Source organism: Pungitius pungitius, chromosome 13, assembly GCF_949316345.1.
Source record: "Pungitius pungitius chromosome 13, fPunPun2.1, whole genome shotgun sequence".
NCBI lineage: Eukaryota > Metazoa > Chordata > Actinopteri > Perciformes > Gasterosteidae > Pungitius > Pungitius pungitius.
This window is the reverse complement of record NC_084912.1, coordinates 17,955,603-17,975,010: the sequence shown is the minus strand read 5'-3', so window position 1 is coordinate 17,975,010 and position 19,408 is coordinate 17,955,603. Positions and strand designations below refer to the sequence as shown.

Genomic DNA, 19,408 nt, shown 5'->3' with positions numbered 1-19,408 from the left:
TTCCTATAGTAGTAGTAGTATATATAACACCAATAACCACATTAAATGAATAGTGTTAGGCTGTATGAGTATATTTTGAGTACATAAAGAGGATGCCAACATAATTATGAAGTTTTATTTATATTGGTGTCTCAAACTCATAACTAAAACAGCCCATTAGTGAAAATATAAAAACAAATTTGCATATGACTGCTTTAACGGGCCTCGAAGACTGAGAACTTATAAGAAATCAAGTTAACATGGCAAGTTTTTAAAGATCACTCATACAAGCCACTTGAATGAATTCATCAAGTTAGGCCCTGTAATAAAAGCTGTGCGTCTTTATTGTTTATACAAGGCGTCTAGATGAATAGAACTTTATTTACATGCTGGCAGAAATCTTGTACAAAGTTTCCGTGCATCCTGTCTGAAGCAGAATGCTTAGAAGTGGCCTGAATGAGGCAATAGTGAACAAGTCACAATAACAGGGAAGACACATGAGCTCATTGTTTTTACATTATCTCTCGACTGCAGGCAATGACATCGTACGTTGTTGTTGGTCTGGTTGTGTCAAATGCTAAAAAGACACAACTCTCTCATACAGACCTTTACTAATTTGTTTACAGGACATTCCGCCTTGTTTAATCATAAATTATGAATTTAACTTTTGGCTTCTGTATAAAGCTAAAGAACAAAATTACAAAAGAACAATAATATTAAATGTACTCATCATACATAACCCCTCTTTAAAATCGATGAACATTAAAGGAACATAAGCAGCTACATCGGGTGGAATCACATGCTGTCGTGTGTTGCTGCAGCCTGTGTGAGCTTGTCATTAAATGAGCTCCCAAAACAACTGATTCCAGGAGCAGGGATCCCAATGCAGCACACCTGGCAGGTGGGTGCAGTCTGTAGACTCAACAGAAGAGGGTGGCTCTTTGAACCATGTGACTTCCAATTTCATCTTTTTTTAGCTTTGAAGGCACACATTTTACAATTTGTCCTGACCAATATTATTTATGTTTTTTGCTAAAAGAAGTCACGCACCTTAGTCAAGCTACAAGGACACAACTCTGATTAGAACATTGCAAGGCACCCAAACATTTAAAAAAATGTCTTAGGCTTTTATTAACAGTCAGGTAAAAGTGTCATCCACCACTGGAATGTGCCTCTGCAGACTTCAATGCCGAAAATATTCATGATCGCAGACTTTTTCTTCTGAATGCCTTGGTGAGAGCACTGCTGACTTTATCACTTTGTGCCAAATAGGATCAGGGATGCTTCTTTTTTTTGTCTTTTGCCCTGTGTAACAAAAAATGGAAAACCCATGGAAACTCAAAGCCTGAACAGTGAAGACACCCTCATATCTGTGTGTGGGTAGACAGCACAGGCACTAGCCAATCAGATCGCGTTTATGCTCACGTCTGAAGCTCAAAAATATTGCAGGTTTCTGTAGTAAAATAGAAGTAGGCTCATTGTACTTACTCCAATGCTTGGCTGTATACTCAGGTGAGCGCTGAATGTGGCTCTGCTCACAGGGGCCTGATACCACCTGAACGGCTCCTTATGAGCAGGTCAAAAACCAGTCAGGACTCACTAAGAATGCTTGTGGAAAAGAATAGGACTTACTTGTGACTTTTCAGATGACTTTTATTGCACTTTACCAGAGTAAGAAGAGTGTGAATGAAATGACTGCTGGTGGATCGAGACTTCCTACCCATACTCAAATGGAAAGGAGATCACGGCTTACCCATAGCATGCAACTTAGCTTTATGATCTAGGTGATGGGAGGACTTAGGACTCCTTTTTTCACTGGGATTTATTCCATTTGGTACATTTCCCCCCCCCAGAGACAGGAACTACATTAATAACACATACCAATTGACTTCAGTTGACCAAATATACCAACCACCTGATTCTCTGTTTAGACAAACACATTATGAAGCATAGAAGCCTCCAAGAGGAGCTTCTACATTAAAAAGTAATTTAATGTAACCTTCAATAAATAGTCTTGCACAGGGCAGCCGCCTGCCTGTATGCTCAATTATTGGGCACACACACACACACACACACACACACACACACACACACACACACACACACACACACACACACACACACACACACACACACACACACACACACACACACACACACACACACACACACACACACACACACACACACACACACACACACACACACACACACACACACACACACAACTCATCTTCGACAGTACAACAGGCGATGGTGTGGTGGGCGGGACTCTGCTCGGGGGACAACATGTGATCCGTCTGACTTGGGAAAAAAACAAAACAAAGCTTCTACTAACTGACACGCCGAGTCTCTCACTTCTTGCTGCGCAGCCGTTTGGACTGTCGTGGAAGGTCTGAGCTCTTTCTGGTGCGCTTGAGCAACAAACCCCCCTCGCCCTCCAGCCCCCTGGGTAGAGCGGCCGTGGCCACGCCGGCGGCGGCCGACACAGTGCCGGGCGCGGCGGTGGCCACGGAGGGGGACACAGCGGCGGCGCTGGACGTGGAGGGGGCGGCCGCGGCGGGCCTCGGTCCTCCCAAAGCGGCGGCGCTACTGTCCATCAGCTCACGGAGCTTGTGCTCCAGCTCGGCGAGGCGGGCGTTCTGCTCGCCGATCACCTGGGTCTGTTCCAGCAGCTTCTGCTCCTGGTCCTGCAGCTGCTTCTGCTGCTCCAGCTGCTTCACCCGGATCTCCTGCATCTCCCTCCGCAGAACCGTCATCGACGCCCCGTTCACCTTCACCTGCTGCTGCACCTTGGTCATCTCTGAACGAGACGGCGTGTTCTTGGCCAGCAGGGACATGGTGGTCAGGGAGGTAGATGGACCTGCCACTGAGGGAACGGGACATTTATTCCCAATGTGTTGGACCACAGTGCAGTGTACCAGTTCCAAATTTACAATCTCTTTTAAAATGTGACAATAACCATCACGTTCATGAAGCTCATGAGGTGCATTAAGGGGATTCCTCTTTTAATATCTACCAGTGAGGAGAAACACGTCCATTACCTGGTGTGGAGCCAATGAGGCGGCCGGACAGGTCGGCCCCCGGCAGCTTCTTCTTCAGAATGGGGACAATCTTTTCATCAAAGTACTCCATGGCCATGGAGGAGATGTCTCTCAACTCCTGCAGGACCTCATGGGCCCGCTGGGGGGCTCGAGTGGAGTTCACGTAGCGCAGCACCCGGTAAATCTCATCTATCACCTAATAAAACTCAACAGCACATGACAGGGCGAATAAGAAAGAAGGACGGACAGCGTCTGTGGGTTTTTGTGATCGAGTCACAACATATTGGTTTGCTTTGAAAAGACTGCGATGGCCGGTTTCAGAGCTACTGTAGAAACATACATATACACTAAAGAAAACACACCAATATTGGATTCCATTACTGATCCATCCATCTAAAATGTCTCCTTTAAACAACTGGATTGATTCAAGTTTCTCATCAAACACTACATTTAACAAGATCACAGGTTATAATTTATTGTAGCCAAACAGTCCTTTACTCTGAACGGAGCCTGAATGCATCACACCAGCTCTTCTCGGATTGGTTTAGAATGTAACGTCCTCATCACTGATTTTACAGAATATTGGTGGATAATGATGTCAGTAAAACCCTACTTGACACTGCTGGTTCAATTTGAGCGTGTCATTGAGCAGCGCTTCACAGCGATCCACTAATTGCTGAGTGGGTTACTACAATTAATGTTCTTTGAGCTCACCAATATTTCGGATGCTCTGCAGACAGGTACCAATGATGTTGTACTCTGTATTAAACAACAATCTTTCCAAACCTGTATGCTATTAAGAACATTTTGGTTCCTAACACTAGTTAGTGTATGAAAGCATGGTGAAACATTAGGTTTGCAACAGAGGAAAGGTAAAAGATACATCTGTGTAACCACATCCGGGCATAGTGCTGACGTCCGGCGTCTGTTAGGAACCTCACACAGGCAGCAGAGCTCACCTTTCCAGGAATAAAGCAGCAGAGGTTGGAGTCGACGTACTTCATGAAGGTCATGTTGAGCAGAGAGAGGCGGGTCTCCACGGCAGCCAGGATGTCAGCGTGACGGGCCAGCGAATGATTTCTCCGCTCGGATTCTCGCCTGCAGACAATTTGTGAATACGCACTGGTCAAGTTTGCACAGAATTTATATTCAGTTATTGCCCTTTTACAAATTTACATGCTAACACGGAGGGGGTCTAGGTTGAAAAATTCAAAAGTCAAAATATTATATATGCGAAAGACTTCTGGTTACTGATGAAATGAGGTAATAGTAATGTAAAGCACAGTAGTAACTAAATCCATATCGATGGCGCTAGGAAGGTGTTTAATCCAGTCAGCAACACCTGTGTGATGTTGCCATGTCAACAGCTTGTGCTGCTGTGACACTCACCTGGGCAGCTGGGCCTTGACTTGCCTCTGGCACAGACTGTGGTAGCGCTCCACCTTCAGGAAGCCCTGATTGAGGACACGCTGGCAGATCATGTCCATACGCTTACACACCTGGAGGAGAGAGGCAGCAGGAGAACGGCTCTCCGGTTTAGGAGAATGAGACACAAAGTTGTGCTTCCACGTCCAGCAGTAATCGACCGAGGAGCAGGTGGAGTTTGGAATCTTCTCAAGACCACTTCAGCAGGAGAACGACTGCCTATTTAGGATTCTTAGCGGTGGCAACCTCGGATTCTTCATTTAAGCTGACGACTTTTGCTACCAGCAGAGGGCAACAACTGTGATTTTACACAGGGCAGAAAATGACTACTTGTCTCTTGGTTTATTCCATCAGTAAACATAAGTTTATGTTCTCATCTCAAGCTTCATTCAGTAATCAGTAGTCCATTTACAGTCAAATAGAGTTAAAGCACGCGAGAAGTCACCATATTTGTTTGGATCAAGGGGTGGGGTTTAATATTTAACCTGTAGCCAGTGAGGCGATTGAGAAGTTTGAGTTTTAAATTGGGGGTGAATGTCATGTTGTCCATCTTTATATACACATACAAAAGTAGTGGACATTGTGATCGGGACGTCACCCATGAGACCTTTATGGTCAATGCGGTGATTACGGTCATATCCATAAGGTACGAGTGTTCTTTACTTCACTCCAGGTCAGTGCCCTGGAAGCAACAGAGAGCTCCATCCTAAAGCATCCCCTGCTTTATGGTCCATCGGGGCCTAAATGGACCATAATCTACTAAATGAACATCATGCTATATTGAAGAACATTGAGACCATAAACTCTTGTTTAAAAGGTTTACTGAGGGAATAAATCAAGAGAAGTAGTCATTTTCTCATAGACGACTATACAGTTAAGTTTTACACAATTTATACAGTTTTGGTAAACCTCCATGATACCAGATACGAACAATGTGGAGCATGAACCCTGTCTTAGCATGTGGGGAATTGGCAACAACGTGACCCTAAGAACCCGACACCATGTCAAAATCTCCAACTGTGCATGTGGCCTTAGCAGAATTAAGGAAGGGGGCTGCTGTACAAACTGACCAGGGACTGATTTCCATTTAACCCCAGGGGAGAACTCATCTAAAAAAGGTGCAGGCAGTCTGAACTGCTGGGGATCCCAAACTGGAGAAAAGGCATCTGAAGAGTTCCATCTGTTGGATGGATGGATGGATGTTGTTGTTGTTGTTGTTGTTGTTGGCTCTGAGCTCCGACAGGCTGTCCCGCTGACACATAATAGAGCAATAACCACTGGGGGCCGTAGCTACACGTTAAAAACAGCCCCCAATGCTATTCCCGTGTATTTGTTAGTAGCGTTTACATAAGCGAATTAGCATCCAGAGGCGTGCAGCATGTGGCTAGCATTAGCTTTGTTCACCTTCCACTCGGCTTGTTGGTGGTCTTACCGAGCGCAGCAGGCTGATTTCGTCGTACGACAGGAAATGGAGAACGGTCTCAATGGCCACGATGGGCAGTCCCAGCAGCGGGTTGTTCTGGTGCGGCTGGTCCGGGGGGGGGCTGAACTGTCTCGGCGACACGGCGTCCGAGTCCATGGACCCGACACATCCATCTACTCTCTCTACGACGGCCGCCATCTTGCTTCGCTCAGGAGGAGCCGGAAGTGACGTTTTAAAGAGAAGCTCGTGAGCGAGCCTTTTTAGGAGACTCCATCCAGCCACCACAAAATATATGATTGTCCTTTTGGAAACAATATTAAATGAATTCAAGTTGGTTGCATTTTTTGTTTCTTATTCATATTTTTATTTTATAAAATTAAGAAAATGGATATTCGTTACAGTTTTTCTCTCATTTTAACTCAACGATGTTTGATGAACCCAAGCAACATCATTCCAACTTTCACCTTGAGGTACAAATGTATGCATCACCACGCCATCATCTTCACGTATGGAGGTATGTGGTTTAGTTCATGTGTTGGATACACATACACTAAACTACACAAACACTAAATCCCACAGAACACAAACAGGAACCGTCCATAACACAGTCCCCCTTCTGTGGGGCGATGCCCTCCGGGGGGCAAACACCAGATCCACAGTGTCTGAGGATTTCTCCTAAATGAGGGCAGCAGAGTTTACTGGTCGGCCAACCCAGTCCCTCTGATGATGGATGGCGAGCTGGCTGGCTCAGGAGCAACTAAACCGTCCCATCAGTTGAGGTGATACAAGTTTTAGATTGTCATTCTTTTCTTTTTTTCTTTCTTTATTTTGTATATCCCAAAATTGCAAAAGACAAATTTGCCTCAGAGGGGGTGACTATACTGACTGAGGTTGGTGGAGCCGAGTGGCACTTCCAGTCTCATGATTCCATCAGATGCTTCCCACAAACTATTGACGAATGTGGATTTCTTTAAACATGGTTTGTACTGGTATATCCGTGGAGCTGAATGAGCAGACAGCTTTATAAATGTCCTCTGTGCCATGTGGAGCAATATAGGCCTGCTGCTTCCACTCCACAGCACCAGCAGCTTTGTACATTTCCATAATTAATACAAACTATAAATGATGAAGCGTTAATATGGGGAATAACTTTGGAGGAAAGGAATGTAACATTCAACTAGGTTTACTACTATAGTATAATAACCTTAGAATTTCACATATATTAATTCATCATAATGAAGTAGTTTTTATTGATTATATTTCAAAACTATATACAGCGATACATTAGTAATAAAGGGCAGCGGTGAAGGGGCCCGCCCACACTCTGGTCACATGCTGGTTGTACTGGCGGCACACCGGTTTATGTCCAACAAGACGTCCTCGAGTTGGAACGATTTTTCCTTGCCATAATACGTTCTCATGTGTAGAAATCCACACAGAAACCTCAGGAGCCTATCTGGGCATGTACATGATGCTTTGGATGTTTGTTTAAGATGCAGCATGTTTATTGGAGAAATCAAAAACACCGGAGACAGCAGTATTTACAAACTTACAAGAAAGTCGACCCACTGTTGAAAGTTCAGAGTGGATTTGATCAACGGAGCCATTGAGAGCATGTGATCAACCACACAAGCCTCATGGACGTGTGTACGGTAGGTTTCGATGTTCATCCTATTTACTTCACTCCAGGTCAGCAGAGTCCAGCTCATTGAGAAACCTCTGGCACTTGACCATGAGGACTTTGATGGCCTCTGTGATCAGGACATCTGGAGGCAGGATGCCAGTTGACTCCACGGTGACTGTATGAGAGGAAGAGCTCTATCAACTGCACTGAAACTACCAACTGCTGTGTTAAAAGTCAATGCAGGGATTTGAACCAATTATAAAGAACCTGGTGGGATGGATGCCTAGATAAAACACAACAGGATCGTTTTAATATGAAAACCGTATTATATGTACATTGTGTCGAGTCAGCTGGCTTAGAACATATGGATCATACATCTCATTTCGCCGTGCGTCTTCAAGCAGTTTGCACATGAACCAGATGGATGAACTTACAGATGAAATGGTCTCGAAACCTTGCGAGCTTCACAGCATTCTTCAGGTCGTCGTGCCGGAGGAACTCTCTGCTGCATGTATCCAAGCGACTGTCCACTACCTTGGCCACCTTTTTGCCTGAGAAGGGGAACACAAGACCAGTTTAGAGCAGGGGTGGCCACACTTTTTCGCCTTGCAAGCTACTTTACAATCGACCAAGTGATGGTGATTAAATGTGTCCCTTAATAAGCAAGGGTAGCTAATTACCACTACAAAGTTTGGTGACCTGATGGGATACTTTCTACCAGCCCTGCCGCTGCGATCGACCTATTGGGCACCCCTGGTTTAATTCAATTTTGTATAGCAAATGAATGCATTTACATTATGCTCTCTGATGCTTAAGTTCTTATTTGATTTCAGATTTGTGAGGTTACCATCAACATCTTGTATGTCTATGACTCCTCGGGAGAAGCAGCGCTTTAAGCGCTCTGCCCTCTCTCCCTCCACCGGCTCCAGCAGGGTGATGTCTGGGAGGAGGCGGTAACTGGCTGTGGCCACCGGAGAGAACTTAGCATGGTCCTGACCTGCAACAGAAAAACATCAGGCACCAGAAAAAGTAAGTGCATCACAGATATATACAAGACAGAGATCTTCTATTCCTTAAGATAATGTCAGTGCTTTATGTCTCAAAACAGGAATTCTCTCTAGTGAACACCAGGGGGCGACTCCTCTGGCGCTATAGAAGAAAATGACTTCTCTTGATTTATTCCCTCAGTAAATATTCCCAATATCTAGTTTCAGGTCTTCTGATGGATGAAGGGTTTGGTCTTACAACTGTATCTAAATGATAACATTTGAATATTTTATGAAAATAAATGTTATTCATGTATTACATGATTAGACAGTAAAAAAGGAAAGCACTGAAGTTTGCCATGGCCTTAGACGGGTATCTGAGGTCAAGAATGCTTCAGGTACTTTTTAGAAGGGGGAAACCCATATATCAGAAAAATGAACTTGTTTAATTTCAAATGAATAATAAGGAATTAATTTAAAGTATAAACAGAAATGCCTCTTACCAATTCCTTTGACACAGTGCATGATGACATCCAGCTCCTGTCCCGGTCGAAGCTGAGCTATCAGGATGTCGTCATGCACCGGTGCGATGACGGAGTCTGCAAAGACGTCTGCCTGGTTCCCAATTGGGACCCACTTGATGTCTCTGGAATAAACTGACAGGGCAGCGTGGGGGGCAGAGGGGGATAAAATAATCCCATTAATGTTGGTTCTTACTGTGGAGCGTGTTTGTTAGTGACCTGACACCTACCCATGTGGTTGAGGTACAGCTCTCGAGGGTCAGCAGAGTCCTTGGTAGCTCTCGGGTTCCTGCTGCATTTAATCTTCAGCTGCAGTTGGATTGTGTCTATTTCTGAACCCTCCTCCTCCTCTGCAGACTCCTCACCTGGAATAAACAAAGCCGAACCGAAAGCCCCCCCTGTTCAATGGTAGGGGAAACACTGCTCATTGAATCAGCCACCCCGTGCTCTAAGGACAAATCAACTTCTTCAGACCTGAGAGATGAGATGCCGAGTCAAACCCCCTCCCTTTGATCTAGGGTTCACTTTGGCAGCTATTTTTGATTTAGTCTTTTAGACGAAAATGCATGTAAGTTTTAGTCACATTTAGTCATTTTAATCCTTCTTAGTTTTGGTCAACGAAAACTAATTACATTTTAGTCTAGTTTTAGTCACATTTAATAGCCATATTAAACTCCTTTTCTTCCTTTGTCAGGCCCAGGGACCCTCTGTGTTGTGTCTACAGCTGCATAATAGTTATAGTTATAAAAATGACATGTGAAAAATCATTACATGAAAGGATTTGGCTTTTAACAAGTAGCAAAGCATTTATTTGCAAGGATATTTAACAAATTTGCAAGGGTGTAAAGCTCCGCCGACTTCATGAGAACAAGGGACCTAAACGCAACACTTTGTGTCTTTGTGTACTCGTGATGCTTTTGACGCGGCCAACGGAAACTTTTTGGGCTAGATCATGAACCAGACATTCTCAACTGGACCCCGTCTTTTCTTTCTCTTCCTCTCCTCTTTATTTTTTGGTTTCATGACCAGTTTCCTTCTCGTGTCTGCACTCCGGGCACCTGCTCTGTGCCGCCACATCCTTCACCCGCACTGAGCAGCTCCATCAACATCCTCCACCTGTCACGTGTCCGCGTTCTTTGTTGCTTAGTAACGTACGGTGACGAGACGGTTTAACACCGTCTTCTCAAGACGTGTCGTGTGAACTGGTTGAAGTGCGTGTGTCTCCAAACGGAGCAGCCAGGTCCGCATGAACATCTCTGCTGGCTGACCAGCCCCGAGCTGTTAAACGGGTCTTCATCTCCACGCACATCGGTCTCTGGGGTTCTGGCTTTAGCCTGCTAACAGTTAGCTAAACTGAGACAGCTGAGCTAAACCAATGAAGCTCACTCACACTCACCGAAGTGTAAAATAGTCGTCGGGGTCCGTATCTGTGACAAGAACCACGGCTGCCCCACAGTGACCGAGCGGTCTGGGCCCGTGGATGATGTCATCATGACACGTTAATAACCGCCGTACGTTGCCCATGTCTGTTAGGTGCACGCGAATTTAAGGGAAACAAAGTATTATTAGGGAATACGCACTAAACAGGGTCTTTGCGTTTTTGGTTCATATAACTTGAGTTTAGGGCTGCAACAACGAATCGATGAAATCGATTAGAATCGATTATTAAAAGCGTTGTCAACGAATTTCATTATCGATTCGTTGTGTCGCGCGACTATTATGTTTGAGTTTTAAAAGAAAGTTGCGCGCGCCGCGCAGAGCTGCGGTTTTCTTTGCAGCGCCCCAGTAGTTTTAGGTTCTAATCGCCGCGCTCGACTTCAAGGTGTAACCTTTATTATTGTTCGGTCAGAAACAGCGCGCCCAGTGACGGGTGGTGCAGCAATATTGATGTCCGGGTGGAAATCAGGAGAAAGGTCGGTCCGGGATATTTCCGGGAGGGGCTTTGAAATTCGGGAGGGTTGACATGTCTCATTGTAAGATATGCAAAAGCGACATGGCCTGGCACGGGAGCACCGGGATGATTCATGATTTTGTGCCTAATATATTTAATTTGGCGGCTGTAAAGTATACATCATGCAATGTGTGTATGTTTTTTGTGTTAGTCCATTTTATTTGCTTACTTAGGGATGTTCAAGGAGCAATCTGTTAGTGCAAAAGATATTTAGGAAGTGCACAGTCAGTTCTATTTTTCAATAAAGGGTTGGAAATTCATGTTTTTACATTTTTTATTTTTTTATCCGATTCATCGATTAATCGAACAAATAATCGACAGATGAATCGATTATTAAAATAATCGTTAGTTGCAGCTCTACTTGAGTTACTCTCCAAGGTTGAAAATTAAACTTAATTAGATCCAAGACATGCAGAGTAAAAGTGATCTGTGTTGCACAGTGTGGGTTTACCAGTGCTCCTGTACTCAAACAGACGAGGGTCAGCTTTGATGGGGACCAGGCCTAATCTGTGGGCCAGAACTTCATCCTGAACGATGGACGTGTTGTTATAGATGAACACCTTCTCTATAGCCATGGTTGGCACCTACAACCAAGAAAAATCACACCCGTATGAAACAGAATTTATCTCTTAAAAACTAACAGCAAACCAAATATTGAGCAGGACGGAAGCCCTACCTCTGCTAGTAAGATCCTTCTGAAGGCGTTGGCGATGGCTGCATCGATACCCACCATGTCAAACTCCATAGTGCTCTCATCCAGATGCACAACGTCAATTCTGAAGTTCTGGCAATGGAGAGCACATCTGCACTTAATAGTGTGGTCACAGAAATCGGAGTGCTCATTGGTTCAAAGCACTCTATACTATTAACCAAGTCTGACTGAAAATGCATTATTTCGGGAGATAGAACATCAAACTATGTTACAGAGGGGCCATTCTTTAGATAGGAATAAATGCATTTTATAGATGTGAATAGACATTTCCCAAAGGCTGACCTCTCACACGTTAAGTCAAATGGATATACCCATGTCTACTGTATGCCCTTGAGGAAGACAGGAACTGAAACAAGGAGCATTAGAAACAGACTAAAGGCTACATGTTGAACTTGAATGGACCAACTAACATTCTCCCAGCTTGTGAATGCGCTGGGTGTCCGGAGAGAGGAGCACAGAGAACAAGTGCAATACAGATATTTAACACAGCCCCTCACATCTAAAATAACAAAAATGTACCTTTTGAAATTTCTGCATATCCCAGGTGTCATCATAGCCAGGGTAGTTGCCAGGGTAATCTGAAGTATGCACCTGAAAGCAACAGAATCATCCAATCACTCTTCGAAGAATGATATATTATAGATATCATATATCAGTAGCTCCTTGATAACAACATACTTGGATAATAGTATCAGCAAAGCCACTAGTTAATGTGTTTGGGTGTTAAAAGCTTTCTGAATGAGCCGGTCAGACACGCTCGAGCCCGCAGCTGTTTGGCTCTCGTGAAGTGACCGAGCGGGTGAGTGCAGCAGCTCGGAGGACAGAAACTAGTCCATTATATTGTCCGAACACATTAATAAAAGCGGACTTACATTCTTCACATTATATTCCCCGAGTATTACTCGATTCCGAATTTCTTCCACGATGTTCATGGTTTCCGCCATTTTCCCAAAACGGTGAGTTCCGCCCATATTTCCGATCCAGAGATTGAAACGTCACACGTGGTCACATGGCACATGGCTGCCACCAATCGGTATGGAGTGTAATGCTATTGCATTGTTGTAAAATGTCATGGTTTAAAGGTCTCTGTAGCAGAGATGCTCACAAGTCTCTGAGCTCGAGTCCGAGTCCGAGTCGAGTCTGAAGTATTTCGAGGACGAGTCTCAAGTCAAGTCTGAAGTCCCTGTGTGTGCGACTTAAGTCGCACTCGAGTCCGAGTCTCAAACTCGAGTCGCCATCTCTGATCATCGTCCCTTTTACCGTAAAAAAACCGTACCAACAACTTTTCCCTCCGTTAATTTTTTTAAAATGAAAATACGAAGCTTAGCCGCTAAACCGGAAGTACGTAGATTTTCACAGTACGAATCGACGCAACCGTCTGTAATGACTGCGGTTACCAGAGTAACAAGGAGGAGAAAAGTTCAGTAACGGATATAAATAAATACTCCTGGTCCGACGGGATGTGTTGGCAGCAGAAGTTGACTACACTCGCTGCTCTTGGCTCTGATATTTATTGTCCACGTATTGTTTTGCTTCAGTGAGCACTGTGTGTGCGACTTAGTCTCTTCCCATTCTTCAGATCCGCTTCATTTGCTGCTCTGTTCAATAAGTAACAAAAGCGATTAACAAAATCAACATGTCCATAATTGGTGGCTGGCCCATATAAAAAAATGTTTTTGAAATATGCGATATACCCAGTGATATTTCATAATATATGCTTCTCCTGCACGTCTTCTCCACCTGTCTACATGTCTCAGCTTGGCTGGGGCCCAAAAGAGGCGGGTCTAAGAAGCCTCTGGCCCAGTATAGCCAATAATTAAAGACAAATGAGTGACATAGAATTTAGCCAATCAGCTTTCTAACAGGCCTCCCAGGGCGCCCTTTTAACGGCATGGTAAAGGCGAGCACAAGCCGAACTCTGTTGTGCTAACACCGTATGCTCACTTTTGAAATAGACAGGGACAGATCCAGCATGGGCAGATGGCCATGATCTTATTTATTAACCAAAGAATACACATCAACTATCATGTTCCTTGCCTAATGATTGTCTCCCTCAGGAACCTCCTTGTAAAAGCCAGTACTTCTGCCCTGTTTACGCTAATGCTTTGATTACTCATCCCTTCCTCTTTCCTTCCTCTTTCCTTCCTCTACTGCCCTTAAAGTGGAGACTAAACCATCAGATTTCAAAAAGTGTTGCTACTTACCTAGTGGAAATCTTTGATTTTTGCACTGATCCTCATATTGCTCTGCTCAATGTGGACAACTCAATCAACTGACATTCTGCATGAATGCCTGCGTGCAAGCTCAGATGATTATGGAGTGCAACTACACATACAAAACAACGGGTGTCCGGAGTGATTCTCAAAAGCAGCCATTATGAGTCGAGCAAATCACCAGGAGTCAAAGAGGACGTCTTGCCAGATGTACCTCAGTGTCACAGACGTGCTTTATCTCTCCCAGTGGACACCGAGTGTAGCTCCTCCACATAGAACATAACACAGGGATTTAAAATAACACATAACAGAATATGTCATTCATCAGCTCTACTGTAAAATGGTGTTGTCCAGTGTAATTGTAATGTCGGGTAGTTAAGCAGTTTACATCCAGTTTTTATGCTAAGCTAGGCTACATACTTCCTAGACCGTTCTATATATTTACTAGACATAAAGAGATAAACTGATGTTCATATTCTCACCTGGGTGAAGGTTTCACACAATATCAGAACGTCACATTGTCCATTAACACTTGAGGCAGGCTACTTGTGTCGTTTCCTTCTGTGAGTGACACAGACCCGTGGGCTGAAGTCTTTGTGGTGGGGTGAGGCTCGGGCGCTGTGAAGAGACACGGTGCTCCATGAGGTCGGCCCTTTGATCCAGTCTGTTTGCAATGTCCACACTGAACCGACACAACGGAGTCCAGAAAGGAAATCGAAATAATGGAGCTGAGGATCAATGAGGAAAGTATTGATCTTTCTGTTTTACACTAAATCAAACCTGATAACTTCATACCGGAGCAAATGCTTGTGTTTCAGTGTGTTAGACTCTTAATGCTCATTCTTAGTCTCTGCTTCCTTCACAGATGACACTGGTGAATCCCACAGTTCCATTGTCTTTGCTCTCTGATGAGAACAAGTTTCATTCACTTATTTCATACCACCTGTTTGGCAGGGCAATTCATCAGATGAGGCTTTCTTTATTACATTTACATCAGTTACACAGTTGCAACAAAGAAGTGGGGGGGCTTGATGAATCATGTCTGGAAAACATAAATATAATAGAATGTTATAGAGTTTATTTCACTCCACGATGGCCACAAGACCTTTTCTCTGTGGACCCATTTCTTAAAATGAAAACCCGCTTTCCCCTTCTTCAGTTCAGGTTTGCCTAACAGATTCCTTTTGCCCTCTAATCAATTAAACCAACACAATGTATGATGGCCTGCAATGTTTCCAGTGCTCACTATTTGGGCACCCAGTTAGCCAGGGGGAGGAACACCACTACCTCTAAGTGGTGGCTGGGAGGAGGAGAAGAATGGGTTTCATCGAGCTGTGTTTGTGTTGAAATCGATTTATTTCCCTGTTCGACAGGTTCATTATGAGTAGCATTTATTGCAGGGTTGTTGTATCAGATTGCTGTGCACTGCACAGGTGTCCATTGAGTAGTTCCTTAATGGATGGGCCTCTGAAAATAATGTCAGTAATAGTTAATGGTTAAGGGTTGAAGGCTAATGTTCCTTTTCTTTTTCGTACCACAAATCTTGAATGGTCATTTCATAACGAGCTTCTTCATTGGTTGTGGTAAGCTGCTCAGGTTCCGTCCCGTTAGTCAACAGCTGAAGTGCTGCGACTGCAGCAGCCCGGGGTTCTGATGGAGCGAATGATCCCGCTCCTCTTTCTCTGACAGCTGGCCTTCTCCACCTGCTGGGAGGTGTTGGTGTCCTGACGCGACAGCTTGGCTGCAAGGCTTGCCGTCTCCTTGATCTGCAGCTCCAGGTGTTTCTGTATGGCCACACCCAGCTCCTCCGGGTCCACAGAGGCCCCGTACACCTCCCATGTCATTCCTTCCGCATCCCACTTCACCTCCTTCACTGGCGACTTCAGAGCATCGCCCGACTTCTTGAGCGTTCCGCTGCAGGACGTCTCATCCTTGCTCTCCTCTACCAGGCAGACCTGGGGGAACACATGAGGTGTGACAATCGGTCCTGTCTGCACCCCAATGTCCCTCAGCTCTTTGTGCGCCGTCATAGTCCCTGTGTCCCGAGTTATGGTTCTGACATGGCTAACGGGACTGATGCAGCACTCCAAAGCGCCAAAGTCTTTTTGGGACTGAGGCACAACAGGAGGCAGCAGGCCGGTCCAGGAGCAGTTGAGGTTGCAGCAGCGCAGCAGGTGTTTGGCATCCAGGCCCGTCTCACTGACAGAAGAGATGAGGCGAGGTAGGGTGAGGCTGTTTGTCGCTGAAGGACGGGCCCCACCCGTGTGGGACAGCAGCTGGGAGGGGGCTGGGATGGGTTGGGGGTGGCAGTAGGCAGCGAACGTGTCCTCTGAATTGACAATTGATTGTTGGTTGTAGGACCCATAGCAGAGAACCTTTTTGCAATCTGGACCCATTTCTCCACGGCCCTCCACTTTGACTACTGCCCTGGGCGACGGGACACCTCCACCCATGGTCTCAACTTGCTGTGCACCACCTTCTCCGCCGGTGCCCCCTCTGCAAACAGTGGTGATGACGTTGCACTGCTGCAGCAGCATTGGCTGCTTGCAGGCTGACATGAAGTAACCCTCTTGGATACTTTGATTTCCTCCGTGGTAAGCATGTGCACAAGTCCTGCAGGCCGGAGCCTGGGGGGGCACTTCCTGCTGACCCAGAGGCAATGTGTCTGAGTGGCTCCTGTGGACAGGGAGGGACGTCCGAGGGGTGTCATTGAATAGATTCACAACCGTCTTGTGGTGTTGTGAGGGTGTTTCAGCCAAACCATGGTGGCTTTGCTCTGGGTCGCCAGGCTCCACAGCGGCCTTCAGACTGCTGCAGTTGGTTTCTGTGGTTGAAGAAGTAGCTGAAGGTTCTGTACAGGACTTCATCGGTTGCTCACCGCAGGTGTTACCTAGTCCCCCTGCCAGTCTGTAGGGTGTTGAAGTCTGTGAGGAGCTCCTAGAGGTGTCGAAGAGAGACTGATCAGAGAGGGTAGCCTCCAAGGAAGCAGCTCCTACCAGAGGGAGCTGCTCGGACACGGGACACCAGGCCATGGAAAACCTTTAAAGATAAATACAACAAGTGAGTGTGTGTGGGGCTAAAATTGTTTAAGTTGTTGTATTGGCTAGTATCATTTCCCTAGTCGGTGTGTTTGTTTTGGTTATTGTGTCGGAAAACCCTTCTGCGGGGGCAGCACTCATTTTCTCCATTGGGTGGCAGAGGCGGGTTAGTAGGCAGTGACTCACGCCAACGTCAGAAGGACAAAGCTTATGTGTTTTTCACTGTCTGTTATCTTGACAGAATAAACACATCTGAAACACTGAATGAAGACTCAACTTTCAGTGTGTAACAAGCGCACACAAAAAACACTTTTTAATTTGCCAACTTTAAAAGCTGATGGCGAGGAATATATCAAGGATTCAAGGACCTATGTCTAATGCATTCATCTTCAGTAGACTGGACTCTGGTTCACTCACTACTAGGGTACCTGCACGCCCTCTCTGCCTGTCTGCCTGCAGCGCGGCGGCCTCAGGAGGGGGGGTCTAAAAAGCAGTTAGGCCAATTGCTGATATATGTAAGATGTGTGATATACAATTAACGCCTCAAGCAGGCCATATTAAGCAGAGTAAATATCGCCCCCTACCGGCAAGACGCAGAACTGCGGTGAGGAAACACAATTAAACCAGCACATCGTATCCATCGTTATTGATGGTGTGAAGTTTTGCAGGGCTTTTGGTTACTGGTTTAGGCAACTTTTCAACCTGCAACTTTTAACACATCATTCAGAAGCTACATTTTGTTTATATGATAAGGATACATTAATCAAAATGTGTGGAGGACTCAACAAGAGGCATGATCACATCTCAGCCCTGATGCAACAACGGGGCCTCATATGGGGACATTTATATTTTCAACTACAAATTTGTCCCTTTTAAATGAAAAGAAAATCGAGCGCTGCGTGTTGAAGCGAGTGACTGCACTCAGACAGCAACAGGTGAGCGCTTGCCGACAGTGCAGAGTCTCATGGGGGGTTCAGATTTATCCACAGGGATCTATATGTGGGGGACATTTCCAGGAAACAATCAGCTGCGTCCCTGGGTGCTAAGATGACCTCAGGAGGTGGGCTGATCCCCCTCGTACCAGAACCAAAGACTTCATCACATCTTTCTGCACACCAGTCCCACAATCTCATGGACACACATCAGACACACAACGCGTGGCCATATACATTCAATGTATGACTGTAACACATGATGTGATCAGGGCATTTCAGGAGTTCAGCTTACCTTTCACAGTGAGATGCTCGTGTCGGGTGCAGATCGATAGGAAGCCCTCATCCACAGGTGACCTCTCCCCTCTCTGCATTCACTCTGTGTTCTCTCTTCTTTGTCTCAGCAGCCTGCCGGCTGTACACAAGATGGAGGAGACCTTGACATAATCCTTTCCTCCATCTGATTACAAATGTGAGGATGCAATCTTCAAATCCCTGTTGTGTAGGAGAGAGTGGAGCCGGTTAGCGGCTGGCTTATCCAGCTGTAGTGGGAGACGGGTGGAGGGGGTGGGGGAATAATAATGACGGGAGGTAGTCAGGCAGCCAGCGTCATCGTCCCTCCACCTGGGTGAACATGTGCACGAGGGAGGATGTGAAGACACACACAGTTTCTCCGTCTCTGTTCTCAGCCCCTTCCTCTTCCTCTTCATCACACCCAGGACCACAGTAACCACTTTAATCTCACACCTTCTCTCGCTCCCTATCCCTTCTACCTACTACCCCCAACAGCACCAACCCACATCACTCTCCCTGTTGCTATGGAAACTGCAACGGGGAGTCAATGGGCCTGTGCATTTCTGCATTTATTTTTGCTTGGTTTCTATACAGCAACGAGTCATTTCCATCAATGAAAACATGGAGGACACCAACGACAAGTATGACGACACACGCTAACAGATGGCTAGCACAAGCACATGGAGGTTACCCACAGCGTCATGTTTACCGCAGCCTGCTTTAAAGGAGCAGAAAAATGTCCATTTGTGGGGGAGGGGCTGATCCGCCAAAGAAAATGTGCTTCATCATAAACTATTTTACACGAGGGGCTTGATAAAAGAGTCAATGGATTCATGTGATCCCTGAATGCGTTTTGTAGACTCAAGTTTCACTGAACAGAAGTTGTTTGTTTCAGTGGGACCAAAAAAAACTAATGTGAATGTCGTGAAGAGGACCTCTAAGCTTTAGAACATTATTCATGAACCCAGTGGAGATCAGGCCTGTGTGCAGCAGAACGCAAGAGATTGTGTGAGAAAGAAGAGTTTATCATGTTCCCTCCCTGTGTGTGGGGGGGGGGGGGGGGGGGCTAACTGGACAACAGCTTTGCACAGATTTGGACTCAGATTGTCTTGGAGCAGCTGTGTGCGTTTCTGTAAAATGTCGTGTGCTTGTAATCCATGTGTCTACAGTGCTACAATATGTGGTATTGTACTGTGTGTGTGTGTGAGTGTGAGCACACTGTGTTTAAGCACGGAGCTGCAGGCTCCGCCCTCTACAGCTGTGGTT

General features: G+C 45.6%; 2 protein-coding genes across 6 annotated transcripts; both read right to left on the bottom strand.

Annotated features, from left to right (window-relative positions):
• Positions 1–1,125: 1,125 nt before the first annotated feature.
• On the bottom strand, positions 1,126–6,088 carry fbxo28 (F-box protein 28). Its single transcript, XM_037466341.2, has 5 exons — positions 5,881–6,088; positions 4,413–4,522; positions 3,983–4,121; positions 3,024–3,219; positions 1,126–2,848 (listed from the first exon to the last, which is right to left on the bottom strand). The coding sequence occupies exons 1-5, from the start codon at positions 6,067–6,069 to the stop codon at positions 2,334–2,336; spliced, it is 1,149 nt and encodes a 382-aa protein (XP_037322238.1). The 5' UTR covers positions 6,070–6,088; the 3' UTR covers positions 1,126–2,333.
• Positions 6,089–7,354: 1,266 nt separating this feature from the next.
• On the bottom strand, positions 7,355–18,647 carry si:dkey-191g9.7 (DNA-directed RNA polymerases I and III subunit RPAC1). Of its 5 annotated transcripts, none has more exons than XM_062566616.1 (9): positions 14,093–15,467; positions 12,185–12,256; positions 11,630–11,737; positions 11,405–11,537; positions 9,233–9,367; positions 8,985–9,137; positions 8,343–8,492; positions 7,930–8,046; positions 7,355–7,670 (listed from the first exon to the last, which is right to left on the bottom strand). In XM_062566616.1, the coding sequence occupies exons 1-9, from the start codon at positions 14,150–14,152 to the stop codon at positions 7,552–7,554; spliced, it is 1,047 nt and encodes a 348-aa protein (XP_062422600.1). In that variant the 5' UTR covers positions 14,153–15,467; the 3' UTR covers positions 7,355–7,551. The 5 variants fall into 5 exon arrangements, 4 of the variants coding, with proteins under 4 accessions (XP_062422600.1, XP_037321997.1, XP_037321996.1 ...); XM_037466100.2 differs by lacking the exon at positions 14,093–15,467 and adding an exon at positions 13,870–14,065; XM_037466099.2 differs by lacking the exon at positions 14,093–15,467 and adding an exon at positions 12,538–12,788.
• Between the last annotated feature and the right edge of the window lie 761 nt (positions 18,648–19,408).

Excerpts from the sequence above, each read along its gene's own strand:
- fbxo28 (XM_037466341.2), bottom strand. The coding sequence starts at position 6,069 with ATGGCGGCCGTCGTAGAGAGAGTAGATGGATGTGTCGGGTCCATGGAC. Across the intron at positions 4,122-4,412 it reads GTCAAGGCCCAGCTGCCCAG|GCGAGAATCCGAGCGGAGAA; the intron begins GTGAGTGTCACA and ends AATTGTCTGCAG. Across the intron at positions 2,849-3,023 it reads CCTCATTGGCTCCACACCAG|TGGCAGGTCCATCTACCTCC; the intron begins GTAATGGACGTG and ends CCGTTCCCTCAG.
- si:dkey-191g9.7 (XM_062566615.1), bottom strand. The coding sequence starts at position 16,745 with ATGAAGTCCTGTACAGAACCTTCAGCTACTTCTTCAACCACAGAAACC.